The sequence below is a fragment of the Amphiura filiformis genome, chromosome 19 (genome assembly GCF_039555335.1).
Source record: "Amphiura filiformis chromosome 19, Afil_fr2py, whole genome shotgun sequence".
Classification (NCBI taxonomy): Eukaryota; Metazoa; Echinodermata; class Ophiuroidea; order Amphilepidida; family Amphiuridae; genus Amphiura; species Amphiura filiformis.
Window position 1 is genome coordinate 49769815 of NC_092646.1, and position 14430 is coordinate 49784244.

At 35.6% G+C, this 14430-nt stretch overlaps 1 protein-coding gene across 1 annotated transcript; it reads left to right on the forward strand.

Moving 5' to 3' along the window:
- Positions 1 to 272: 272 nt before the first annotated feature.
- LOC140140626 (uncharacterized) lies at positions 273 to 13676 on the forward strand. Its single transcript, XM_072162384.1, is given in 5 exon segments — positions 273 to 516; positions 5500 to 6448; positions 6450 to 6488; positions 6490 to 6837; positions 12596 to 13676. Coding segments are annotated over 5 exon segments (2043 nt in total). The 5' UTR covers positions 273 to 490; the 3' UTR covers positions 13277 to 13676.
- The last annotated feature ends 754 nt before the right edge of the window (positions 13677 to 14430 follow it).

Consider the following 14430-nt stretch of genomic DNA (forward strand, 5'->3'; position numbering starts at 1 on the left):
CTTGAAAGCACATGAACGTATTCATACTGGAGAGAAACCTTTCATATGCAAAGTTTGTAGCAGAGGCTTTACACGGTTGCATGACTTGAAAGCACATGAACGTATTCATACTGGAGAGAAACCTTTCATATGCAAAGTTTGTAGCAAAGGCTTTAGACGGTCGAGTGACTTGAAAGCACATGAACGTATTCATACTGGACAGAAACCTTTCATATGCAAAGTTTGTAGCAAAGGCTTTACACGGCCTGGTCACTTGGTTGCACTACCCCTTAATTAGCATGAAATTGTACTCTATTATTTGGTGGCGTGCGCCCTTAAGTTCAGGCTTACAGACAGCTCGTAACCCAATAGACTGTGTTAATATTTTGTGGGGGTGTGTGTGTTGTCGTTTGTACTTTGTGTACTTTCAGACTCGGCAGTTTACATTGTAATTTATGGTAAACACTTTTACTTTTGGATTTGCCATTGAACAGTTTAACATCCATTGACCATGATGACATCCAAGGCATATTGCAGGTAAGCTTAAACTAGCCATTTCCATAGCAAATTTAGCATTTCTTTTCCATTTAATCGTTTACTGTCATTATACATAGGTACGGCGTATAGGACTGGCAAGCGAGTCTAACATGTCCCCTTTTAATTTTGAACCGAACAACTGCTCAAGGTAAAGCAAGGAAAATTGGAATTTACTTCCAGCGCCGAATAACACGCTGATGATGCCAATGCATAAGCTAAGGTGTCATAAAAGTGTAACACACAATTATTTTTCCAGCTCTTTTCTTTTGGTCTCCAACCAGGTTTAAATTATAGTATGTACATATATCGTTCATAATACACTAAAAGAAAGATAAGTTATAGACCATTTACTTCACAAATTTAATTTTCTAGCCCTTGCGTACGTTATATTTGACAGACACAATTTTGATGATTTTCTGCAATCAAATAAAATTTATAAAGTATTACATAAGGTATTTTGTGGTTATTTAGGTGTAGGACCTACAGCAACTGATTTTTAATTTTTTTAAACATATTGCGTATGTTACTTTTGACAGACACATACAAATCTTGCGTATGTTACTTGCGTACAAATGTTTGACAGACAACACTTAACAATGGATTGTGTCATCAAAAAAGCTTCTCCTCACAAAGTGATAGTGCCACAAAGCTAGGTGGAGATAAATGCTATGTCATGTAGCATAATTAGCGGTATCACCCTAGTTTAGCAGGAATTACAGCACCGTCTTGCGTATGTTACTATTTGACAGACATTTCAAGAAAAATTTTAAAATTGTTATATGTTCAAAAAAGATGGCAGCCACTTACAAATTGATTATAATATGGAGAAATGAAGTTATTTATAATAGATTTACCCTTTAGTTTATGCTTCAAGTCTTTGTTTATAAAAAACTGAGGGACTTCAAAATCAATCAAAAGTTTGACAGACAATAGTAACATACGCAAGGCAAACTTTTAAATCCTTTTTTTGATCTGTTAACTTATAATTCATAATGCCTCTTTCTGTTTTTTTGATTGGTTTACTGCACCATTTTGGGAAACAGGTCACATGAATTTCTATAAGGATCCGTAAAAAAAATTAAAAGCTGTTGAAAAAAGGCGTCTCTTGGCATGTTACAAATAAAAGTGTAAAAATAGGCCTTTTTACAGCTATTTTTTATTATTTTTATTATTTAGAGTGAAAGGATTTTACTTAAATTGTGTATGCTATGTCTTTACTACCTAAACTTGCCACTAAACTAGCAAATATTCCATTTCTATAATTATTATTTTTAAAAAAAAATGTCAAAATATATGGGTATAATATGACACCTTAGCATATTTTGAGCCAAAATAAAAACCTGTACATTTTTGTATAACAGGCAAACCTAAACACATATTTGATATAGGCAGCCAAATTGGCCCAAATATGGACTAGCTTTTGGAAGTCCATATTTTGCCCGAAAATCAGTTCTTAATTCCCAAAGTTTGCTGCTTTGCAGTACGTTGACGCACTGAACTAAATGTTCTGTGAGTAAGTTCGAGGGCTTAGTGCCACAAGGGAGTTTCAAATTGATTGTAGAGTGTTCCTTGATAAGAAACGGTGTTGTAAACAGGCTTAATACCTGCCAAATTTAGTCATGAATATGATTTTTATACCTCTTTCAAAGTGTGAGCACGACATTCTTTAAATATTGTTTATTATTAATGTGCACGTTCAGATAGGACAATTGTGGCACTAAGCAATTTGAAGGAATAAGTCACATTTAGGCCCATGTTGGTTTGCTTTGAATTACTGTATTTCTGTTGATAACAATATAGTAGTCATGGTAGTGTACTATACACACAATATTTTCATTTATATTTGGGTACAGTTGCATTATTATATTATAGTGTTGAATATTCAAATTATTTGGTACAGTAATCTTCAATGTAGGTAAAGGTAGTCAATGTCCAAAAATGTTTTGAGATCACAAACTTTTAATACACTTCAAAACATTATGCGAATCATGAAAAATGTGTGTTATGAATTTTATCATTATTCAAGATTCAAATTATTTGCATACAACATAATTTAACTATGAAAACATTACAGCCAACATGCCAGTTATTAGCTCAACTGCCCAATCAAAAATTTAAATGAAAACCCGTTTATAATACAAAGATGAGAACCGAGTCACTTAATTAAACTTGGAGGTCAGTGATGGATAAAAATCAATTCAAGCCATGTCCAAAATCTTCAAATAAATGTAAGATATTATAGAAGTCACCAGGATGGTATTTCATGCTATTCAATGTTTGAGCCACAAAGTCCTCTGCATACTGTATGTGACACCAACAAGAGCCATAGGCCATAACTATTTTTGGTGGTATCACGGCCAAATGGTATTTTATGCATTAATTAGTACTATTAGCTGGTTCTCAGTGTTGTAAGGATCATTTTGGTACCAAAATCTCATTTTGGCTAAAAATGCAGATATGACCTTATGGCACTACATGTATAAAGCCCTCGTGTTGATGTATAAATTTGATTGAAAGTTATGTACTTGTATGAGTCAAGTACATAACTTATACAACAAAAGTTGCCTATTAGGCGCGTGAAAGTCGATTCCGAGTTTATCGTCCCCGCCAGCGTCACTTTTTGGAAACCAAAAACACCAGCGTCAAATTTTCAAAAATGCCAAAATAATTCATTATTTTCAAAGTATCGGTGTTTTCACCAGTTTTAGCAATTGGAAACGTATATTTTTGTTTGTAAAACATATAAATTCATAACTTGGAAGCAAAACCAGGCTCTTTTCTCACTTTTCTAGTCCCTACCCATATAAAAACCTGTTTATAAATAACATGTATGAGTGTGGCTTTAAATCAACACGCATTTTATGTCAATAATGAAATCTAATGAAATAATGAAAAATGAAAAAGTCACCTCACCAACCCGGGAAAAAAGGGACGATAAACTCGGAATTGACTTTCATGGGCCTTGCATCTAAAGCTCATGTACACCAGGATTTGAAAGTTACCTGTCCAAACATTTTGATGTGTTCACCGGTAATGATCGGCTTTGGTTACTTTCAGACTATGATCGCTTTTACATGGTGTCATGCTTAATCGATTCCTAGATTTCGATAGCTTTGTACTCTAGCCTTGGGGAGCTAGACTTCTTGAGCATCTCTCTTTACACATATCGAATCTGCATTGCTGTCTATCATGCGCGTATTTTGGGGGAGCTTTGGGGCGCCAGTCCCCGGGTCAAAGTAGGGGCGGCAAAAACGTAGGGCGGCGGAAGAAGAAGGGGCGGCAAAAACGAAGGGGCGGCAAAACGAATTAGCAAAGAAAAAAGGGTGCAAAAAATTGAAAAGGCATAAAAATTTTTGAAAAATGGTTGCTTTTAGGGCGCTAGAGAGTAAAATCCTTTTTTTGTTTTTGTTTTTGCTCTTCAATTTTTCAAACGACCATGAAAAAAATTGGGTCAACCGATTTCGGGCTGTTAAGGAAGGGGTGGCAAAATTGTTTCTTCTTCAGCCCCCCGGGGTTGGGGCGGCCACGGTACGCCACTGAATTGATATGCCTATAGATGTTGCAGATGGAATTTTACAGGCTACTGACTATATAGACTGATTATTTGGACCTCCTACATTTAGGGAGATTGGGTGAGAACATGACTTTTATTTTTAAATGTGATCCTAAGTTTTGGTGAGAGCCAAAAAGTCCCATAAAAGCATTGAACATTTAATTTTAGTTCTAAATCATGGCTTTGAAATAATTATTAAGGAACAAAGTAAAGAATATGGGGTCTTTGGGTGACAGCATGTGTTAACAAAAATTAGTCTTATATTTTGGTGGAAAAGGTTGGGTTTTTTTTAAAGAGGTCTGCATATGTGTCATGTCACTTTTCCAAAGCACGAGTGCCAACTACACCCCCCCCCCCCGGCTGTTGGCCATCTGATCTTGGATCTTGTCTAATATGCCTCCAAATACACCCTGTAGAGGTTTAAATTGGAGTGATTGATGACTATCATTTGTAGACTGAGTTAAAGTGTTGCAATGTTTCAAAGTATTGAAAAATATATTATGTTTTCAATCCATTTACATAGACAACATTGAAATCATCAAATTGTTGGATGTTCTTGATGTGAAAAGGGAATTAAAATTTAAATCATACTTTTCCAACACATAACTTTAGATTTATACATTTTAAAGGAGACAATTACAACCAAATCTCAGTATAAATTGGTACATGATTATTGATTGGTATGATTTTAATGTTTTGAAGTTTTAAAAGGTCTGCAATAATTATGAGCGGAGAATTCCTTCCCCTCTCTCTGCCTGCCAAAACTTCCTTCCCCCTCCTAACTCTTGGCGTGCCAAAATCCGACTTCATTATTTCATAAGTTTGCATCTAATATACATAAGACTTTTCTCCCCCCCCCCCCCTGCCAACTCTAGGCGTGCCCAAATCTGACTTTAGTTTACATCTATATGCATAAGACTATATTTTTTGGGAAAGGAAATTATGCCTTTAGGAATCCCATGGTAATATCAGTGGTTGACAACATAAAAAAAATCCGTTTGGAGCAGAACTTTTTCAGTTAGTTTTACTCTGTATTTAGGCCACAATGGGCTAATAGTTCAATAGCTACCATTCATCAATAATAGCTCATTCACTATATCCTGGCTCTTTATGGTGAAGAGCTATAGTTTTGGACAAACATTGTAATCTGGTATTGTGATTTTTATTGAATCATACCCTAAAACAATGATACTGGAACTACGAAATGCTTCAAGTTTCATTAGTAAAACATTGGATGGGATATTCTCGTTTCTGTCATTATGCTTATAATCCGTTTCCTCTTGAATTGTGAATTGGATCCCCAATTGATGTGTTTCTTTGTTTTGGTTCATGATGCATAACTCAAAGGTCAGTCGGAACTTAATACTGTCAATCATATACAGGGTTCGATCTACCCATATTCAAATTTACTTAAATTTGTTTCATTACAGAACAATGGCGAACAGACGTCCACGTGAATGGGACTACTTAATGCCCCACGTATGTAAATACTGCAGAAGATTCTACAACGATGTGTTTAGATATTTGTCACATATAAGGCATCATGAAATGCGGATTCGTCCTTACTGGTATGACTATAAGAGTACAGTGATGTGTGAACCTATTCCCAAGATACAGAAGACTAAAAGTAGTGCAAATAAGTTGTTAGAAAGAAAGGGGTCGTTATGGCACGAGAATAGAAATAAAGGAAACACATGCACACAGAAAAAATACCAAGATGAACAGAAAATATATAAGAGGAAAAGAAACGGTGCACGGCGTGTAAAAATGGTGATGAGATGCAGCAAAGAACTACAGAGCAAGAAAGGCACAAAGAGACACGTATCCCATGCTCAGCAAAATTTCCAACAAGTATCTCCAAGTTCCATCAGTTATAAGAAAGTTTCCAAATCTTGCAGTTTCTCAAAGAAATCATCCACAGGTCAAGGAAGCAGCTGCTCAATGGGTGAAGGAATAAAAACACAAAAGACTTGTCGATTTTGTGTCAAGAGTTTCAGTAGTTCTAGTTATGCTAAACAGCATGAAACGCTTCATACCAAAGAGAGGCTTTTTAAGTGTCAATTTTGTGACAAAGGTTTTACTTCGACAGGTAACTTAAAGACACACGAACGTATTCACACTGGAGAGAAGCCTTTCATGTGTTCATTTTGTAGCAAATGCTTTACATTGTCGGGTGACTTGAATAAACATGAACGTATTCATACTGGAGAGAAACCTTTCATATGCAAAGTTTGTAGCAAAGGCTTTACACGGTCGTGTGACTTGAAAACGCATGAACGTATTCATACTGGAGAGAAACCTTTTGTATGCAAAGTTTGTAGCAAATGCTTTACACAGTCGGGTCACTTGAAAGAACATGAACGTATTCATACTGGGGAGAAAACCTTTCATATGCAAAGTTTGTAGCAAATGCTTTACACGGTCGGGGTCACTTGAAAGAACATGAACGTATTCATACTGGGGAAAAACCTTTCATATGCAAAATTTGTAGCAAATGCTTTATACAGGCAAGCAACTTGAAAAAACATGAACGTATTCATGCTGGAGAGAAACCTCTCATATGTAAAGTTTGTAGCAAAGGCTTTACACAGTCGGGTGAATTGAAAGCACATGAACGTATTCATACTGGAGAGAAACCTTTCAAATGTAAAGTTTGTTGCAAAGGCTTTACACGGTCTGGTGACTTAAAAAAACATGAACGTATTCATACTGGAGAGAAACCTTTCATATGCAAAGTTGTAACAAAGGCCTCACAGCGTCAAGAAACTTGAAAGCACATGAACACATCCATACTAAAGAGAAACCATTCATATGCAAAGTTTGTAGCAAAGGCTTTACACGGTCGGGTGACTTGAAAGCACATGAACTTGTTCATAATGTTTCAGAAGGTCACACATCTTGAAAACACATGAATGCATCTATACTTGGTAGAAACCTTTCACTTGTTTGTTAAGTTTGTGACAAGGGCTTTACAGATTCAAGTCACTTGAAAGCACATGAATATACGTACTGGGAGAAGCTTTTCACCTGCAAATATTGTCGCAATGCTTTGCTCAATCATGAAATCACATGAACGTACGTCCGGAAGAAATGCCTTATAATATAAATTTTGTAACAAAGGCTTTATACAGTCAGGCCAATTGAATATAAACACATCACAAGAAATAAGTCCCACTCAACATTTCGTCATAACATGATCGTAATATTACATTTTGTACCAATAAAACTAACTTAGAAATAATTATATGACTGTTTACTAAGTGTTGTGTGAAAATGAAAGATATCCATGGCTTCATGAGCCCAAATGGAAGACAAACACTGCCCGTTACATAAGTCACAAAGGTGACCAATGGGAAAACATGTGGTTGAGGGCAGTTTAAAATGAAAAGTGAACATTTACTGTAATGTGTAATCAATTCATGATCATTCAGCCATGCAATTGCCCTTTTTTGGTCAGTGTTGGGTCAGAGGTCAGTGTTGGGTCAGACAGCCCGGGGAACTCAGCCGAGGAAGTTGTAAGGTAGCCAGTAATTCCTTGTCCCAATATACCTTGCAATTAACAAACATAGACCTTCTTTGTGACTTTTGGAACTTAGGGCAGTTTTTATTGTCATCAATTTGTCCCCAAAGCACTCCAAAAATAGGTTGGGGGGGGGGGGAATGTGTATCTTCAATATGAAATGTCAACATTTTCAATTGATCGTCGACTTTTCATCCCAGCTACATAAGCTTATACACTCTAAATACAATATATCATTACATTTCTAAAGCTACTTCGAGGACTGTTATGTATCAAAAAAATTCGAATTTTAATATTTGCCATAAAAAAAAAGCTCATACCAGAGCCCTTAACATTGCAGTCCAATACAAAAAGTGGTATGTTACGGTGCATTTTACATTCAGACAAGTGAATAACAAAAACCAAGTTAAATAGTTACTTACATGCAGGTGGAATATGATACAATGAAACCTTAAGGGAAGGGGTATGAACGTTTAGACAGTATTTATTGTGGGACATTAGAGCACATCAGACATATCGAATTGCATTCTGAATACGAAGAATGTCATTCTGATATCAAATAAATTTGATTTTTGAAATTCGCAATGTAATACACATTTTATGGCAAATCATTAAAATTGATATTTTGATATTTAACAGTACTCGAAGTAAACTTAATATATCTGATGATTTGTACTTAACGTGTATGTAGGTGGGATGAAAAGCCGACGATCAATTGAAAATTTTGACCTTTCTTATTGAAGATATGGATTTTTTTCCCCAAAACACCAAAAAAAATTAGGTCTTTTGGGGAAAAAAATCCATATCTTCAATATGAAAGGTCAAAATTTTCAATTGATCGTCGGCTTTTCCTCCCAGCTACATACACTTTAAGAATATATCATTAGATTTATAAAATTTACTTCGAGGACTGTTATATATCAAAATTTGAAAAATATCAAATTTTTATAATTTGTCATAAAATTTGTATTATATCGTGATTTTCAAACAATGAAAATTATTTGATATCAGAAAGACATGCTTCGTATTCAAAATGCAATTCGATACGTCTGAGGTGCTCTCATGTTCCATAAAAAATACTGTCAAAACGCTCATTCCAGATCCCTTAAATAAACACCAAATTATCAGGACCTTTTTGTAGTGTATTAAAACTAGAATTTGTTTTACCATGGTTATCAGGTCATAATGCGGTTTTTCCTAGGATCAAGTTATAATCAGGTTGTTTCTTGTTAGTGTTAAAAGATTTTGTGTTTAAAACAAGGTTCCATTGTGTAAAATCCATGAGCTCCCTGAGACCATAGACCCTGTTTGTTGTGCTATTTTCAAACTCAATGGATATGTTTTATATTATGCTATCTACTGAAGATAGCATGCCATATGTGTATTGATTATAATCATGCACTACAAACTGAATATAGCACGGCACATGCATTGATTATACAATGCTATCTACTGAAGATATAACATTGTCACTCATGATAACTGTATATGGATGAATTGTTTATGCTGGGGTGGAATTTGTAACGTAAATAGAATACACCATAGTGCTCTTTTGATTGATAGACTTCACCAAGAAGTAGAATGTGATAATTAGTGATTAAAATGCAATAATTGAAAGCACTTAAAATCCAATTGCAAGACTTGTTTGATTAAGGTGTAGTAACAAAAGCCTAATTATTGTCTGTCCAATTAACTTAGACACCCAGTTTTTGTTACTTATTTGAAAAAATATACACTTTCAAAGAAAGTCATGAAAGAAAAGTGTTAACATTCGCCGAGACCTAACAGGATTTTTGTGTTTCCAAAGCATTGAGTGAGAGTTTACCAGAAATTCTATTGAAATTGGAAGGTTTTTCTCAACACTTTAAAAATAATCCGGTAGAAGTTGGGTACCATTATTTTGGAAGGTCTCATTATACAGATTTGTAGGGATGGTGATTTTGGATATTGAATGAATGAATAGTAAATTAATTATACTCCTCACCAAAAACATTTTATAAAAATGAAAAATATAATGCAGGTCATAAAATGCAGACAGTGTTTCTAATTGGCATATATTTATTCTTAGTGTATTAACTCAGTGATCCCAGCTGTCCCTCAACCAATTACAACAATTCGGCGCGGTATTTGAATCTTCTTCTGTGCATGCTTTTGGCTTGGCATGACACAATTCTAAGAAAATACAAATTGTATGCCATATGAATGTTCTGATGTTATTGGTGAGGAGTATAGTTCACAATACACTCCAGACGCATAGTAACTTACCCTATCATTTGTTATAATTAAGGCTGGCATTTTCGGTCGGGTAAACGGGTACCCGCCTGAGATTACATTACCAGGTAGAAATACCCTCCCAGGTACCCGAAATTCAAAAAAAAAAATTTTTTTTTTTTTTTTTTTTTTCGGTTTTGTAGTGTCCCTGGACCTAGACCTAAATGCTAGGATCATTCATGGTTGACCTAAAAAAAAAAATTAAAAAAAAAAAAAATCAAGATATTTTGTTATTTTTAATATGAAAATTGATAATTTGTATTCATGTCATAGTCTATTAATGATTTCAAAATGCATTCAAATTCAATACAAATTCAATAAAATTATTGATTGGCTCCAAACAAAGGATTTGAACCGGATTTATACTTAACGTGTATGTAGATGGGATGAAATGCCGACGATCAATTAAAAATTTTGACTTTTCGTATTGAAGATATGGATTTTTTTCCTCAAAAAAAAAAAAAAAAATTAGGTCTTTTTGGGAAAAAAATCTATATCTTCAATATGAAAGGTCAAAATTTTCAATTGACCGTCGGCTTTTCCTCCTGCTACATACATTTTAAAATATATCATTAGATTTATATAATTTACTTCGAGGACTGTTATATATCAAAAATTTGAAAAATATCAAATTTTTATAATTTGTCATAAAATTTGTATTATATTGTGATTTTCAAAAAATGAAAATTATTTGATGTCAGAAAGACATGCTTTGTATTCAGAATGCAATTCGATAGGTCTGAGGTGCTCTCATGTCCCTCAAAAAATACTGTCGAAACGCAATAAACGCTCATTTTAGATCCCTTAAGTAAGGAACACTGCGAATTCTCAACTATGTCCACGCCGACTGCGGCGAGGTCAAACCCTACACGCAAGTGTGTCCATGTCCTGTTAAGAAGCATGCTGTTTTCAAAGCCCCCTATCGGACTCAGAACTACGTCTACGCCGACTGCGCCAACATAAAACCAAGACCTTAAGCCCTCTATCCAATTTAGAACTACGTCTACGCCGACTGCGCCAACATAAAACCAAGAATTGCGTGCATATCCTATTTGGACATGGACGCACTTAGTTAATGGCCAATGCTGCGGACCCTTGGACGTACTGAAATAATGAGTTTTCAATTGCGTCTACGCCGAATAATACCTTCTGGCTAAATCGTCCTCTCTGTGTACAAGTGTGTTCGTTTATTTGTCCAATTACCAGAATCCAAGACATTAAGACGTGACTGTAGGGGGTTATTTGTCCAACTACTAAATAGGTGGCGCTTCGTTGAAGACCTTGAGTTTTCAACTGCGTCTAAGCCGACCAACACCGTCTGGCTGTTTTCAACCAACACGCCCTCTCTGTCTGAAATTATTTGTCCAAATACCAGAATCCAAAAAGCCATATCGTGACTGTAGGGGGATTATTTGTCCAACTACTAGATAGGTGGCGCTTCGTTGAAGACATTTGTCCAAGAACCAAAATGTAAAAGAAATTATGATGTGACTATAGGGGGATTATTTGTCAAAATACAAGAAAATATCAAATTGAGGGGGCTATTCCCTTCGAAGCAGCTCGGGGCTGTGCCCATGGTGTGGTGGGTATTGTGTAGCTAAGCCCAAGATACAAAAGACTAAAAGCAGTGCAAATAAGTTGTTAGAAAGAAAGGGGTCGTTATGGCACGAGAATAGAAATAAAGGAAACACATGCACACAGAAAAAATACCAAGATGAACAGAAAATATATAAGAGGAAAAGAAACAGCGCACGGCGTGTAAAAATGGTGATGAGATGCAGCAAAGAACTACAGAGCAAGAAAGGCACAAAGAGACACGTATCCCATGCTCAGCAAAATTTCCAACAAGTATCTCCAAGTTCCAGGTGTAAGAAAGTTTCCAAATCTTGCAGTTTCTCAAAGAAATCATCCACAAGTCAAGGAAGCAGCTGCTCAATGGATGAAGGAATAGAGACACAAAAGACTTGTCGATTTTGTGCCAAGAGTTTCATTACATCTAGTTATGTAAAACAGCATGAAAAGCTTCATACCAAAGAGGGGCTTTTTAAGTGTCAATTTTGTGACAAAGGTTTTACTTCGACAGGTAACTTAAAGAGACATGAACGTATTCACACTGGAGATAAACCTTTCATGTGTACATTTTGTAGCAAATGCTTTACATTGTTGGGTGACTTGAAGAAACATGAACGTATTCAAACTGGAGAGAAACCTTTCATATGCAAAGTTTGTAGCAAATGCTTTGCACAGTCGGGTAGCTTGAAAGCACATGAACGTATTCATTCTTCAGAGAAGCCTTATAATGAAAGTTATAAATGTAACTTTTGTGACAAGAGCTACACAACTTTAGGAAACAAGAAAATTCATGAACGTATACATACCAGAGAGGGGCTTTTTAAGTGTAAATTGTGCGACAAAAGTTTTACATGTACTTTGACAGGTAACCTAAAGGTTCATGAACGTGTTCACACTAAAGAGAAGCCTTTCATATGCTCATTTTGTAGCAAAGGCTTTACGAACTTGAGTAGCTTGAAAGTACATGAACGTATTCATACTGGAGAGAAACCTTTCATATGCAAAGTTTGTAGCAAAGGTTTTCCACGATCGCGTGACTTGAAAGCACATGAATTTATTCATGCTGGAGAGAAACCTTTCATATGCAAAGTTTGTAGCAAAGGCTTTATAACATCGGGTGAATTGAAAGTATACATGAACGTATTCATACTGGAGAGAAACCTTTCATATGCAAAGTTTGTAGCAAATGCTTCACAGCGGCAAGTAACTTGAAAGCATATGAACGTATTCATGGAGAGAAACCGTTTATATGCAATTTTTGTAGTAAAGGCTTTACACAGTTACGTGAATGGAAAGCACATGAACTTATTCATACTGGAGAGAACCCTTTCAAATGTAAATTTTGTAGCAAATGCTTTACACAGTTATGTAATTTGAAAAACCATGAACGTATTCATACTGGAGAGAAGCCTTTCATATGCTCATTTTGTAGCAAAGGCTGTATACATTTAGGTAGCTTGAAGCAACATGAACGTCTTCATACTGGAGAGAAACCTTTCATATGCAAAGTTTGTAACAAATGCTTTACACGGTCGAATGACTTGAAAGCACATAAACTTATTCATACTGGAGAGAAACCTTTCATATGCAAAGTTTGTAGCAAAGGCTTTACACGGTCGGGTGGCTTGACAGCACATGAACTTATTCATACTGGAGAGAAACCTTTCATATGCAAAGTTTGTGACAAAGGCCTCACAACGTCAAGAAACTTGAAAGCACATGAACGCATCCATACTAAAGAGAAACCATTCATATGTAAAGTTTGTAGCAAAGGCTTTACACGGTCGGGTGACTTGAAAGCACATAAACTTATTCACAATGTTTCACACGGTCACAAACCTTGAAAACACATGAACGCATCCATACTTGGTAGAAACCTTTCACTTGTTTGTTAAGTTTGTGACAAAGGCTTTACAGATTCAAGTCACTTGAAAGCACATGAATGTATTCGTACTGGAAGAAGCCTTTCACTTGCAAATAGTGTCGCAATGCTTTACACTGTCATTAAATTACAACCTACGTAAAAGAAAAGCCTTATAATATAAATTTTGTAACAAAGGCTTTGCACAGTCTAGTCAGGCCAATTGAATTTACATGAACGTATTCATACGAAAGATAAACATTTGAACTAAAAATTTTAACAAAAGCTTTACAGGGCACTTTTTGTTTAAAAAAAATGTTTACAGTGTAAATTAACTTTATAAAAAACCACCAGCAACATAAAAAAAAAACCCTATTCATACTAAAGAGAAGCCTTTTCAATTAAATATTTGTTACAAAATAATGTCTACTTCTTTAGCTTGATCAATTTGATTTTGAAGTAGGAAATGAAGTCAGTTCAGTTTGTAAATAAAAGTACAACCACAAAGCAAGATTGCTTTTAGTTAGGCCTATCATAATCATTTGTTTTGACATGACTGCCTTTGTTAAACGCAATTCTAACATCATAAGCATGTACAGGGTGTCCCAGAATGATTTATACCGGGAAAGTTGTATTTGTTTAGGTATGAAGGGCATTACTATTGGTAGTATTGTTTTCAATTCTAAACTTGTTGGCGGGGGGCTGTTGCAAAAAATTTCATCGCGAAAATTGTTTGCCCCCCCCTTTACAAAATTTGCAGGGCCCCATAAAAGCATATAAACTCAATTTTCCCAGGAAAGTTTGTGGTCATTTTTTTCAGACCCCCCCCCCTTAGGAGGGTCAAAAATGTCAGGGCCCCTAACAAGTATTTGTGAACGGTCCCTAAGGGGCTGTGCAATAATAATGAGCCCCGGAAATAAAATTTCAAACGGTTCGCCAAAAATCGCTTCCCCCCTCGGCCTCGCCCGCCAAAAATCTTAGCCCCCCCCTTGAACATTCAAAAGCCCAATTTGCAAACCTTAAATGGTGTAGGTCTATATACATATTGCAAGCGCAGCGAGCAGGAAAATTTGCATATTTAAGCGTTTACGTAGGCCTACTGTTTTCCGAAGCCTTTTTAGAGCATTTTATTTAAAA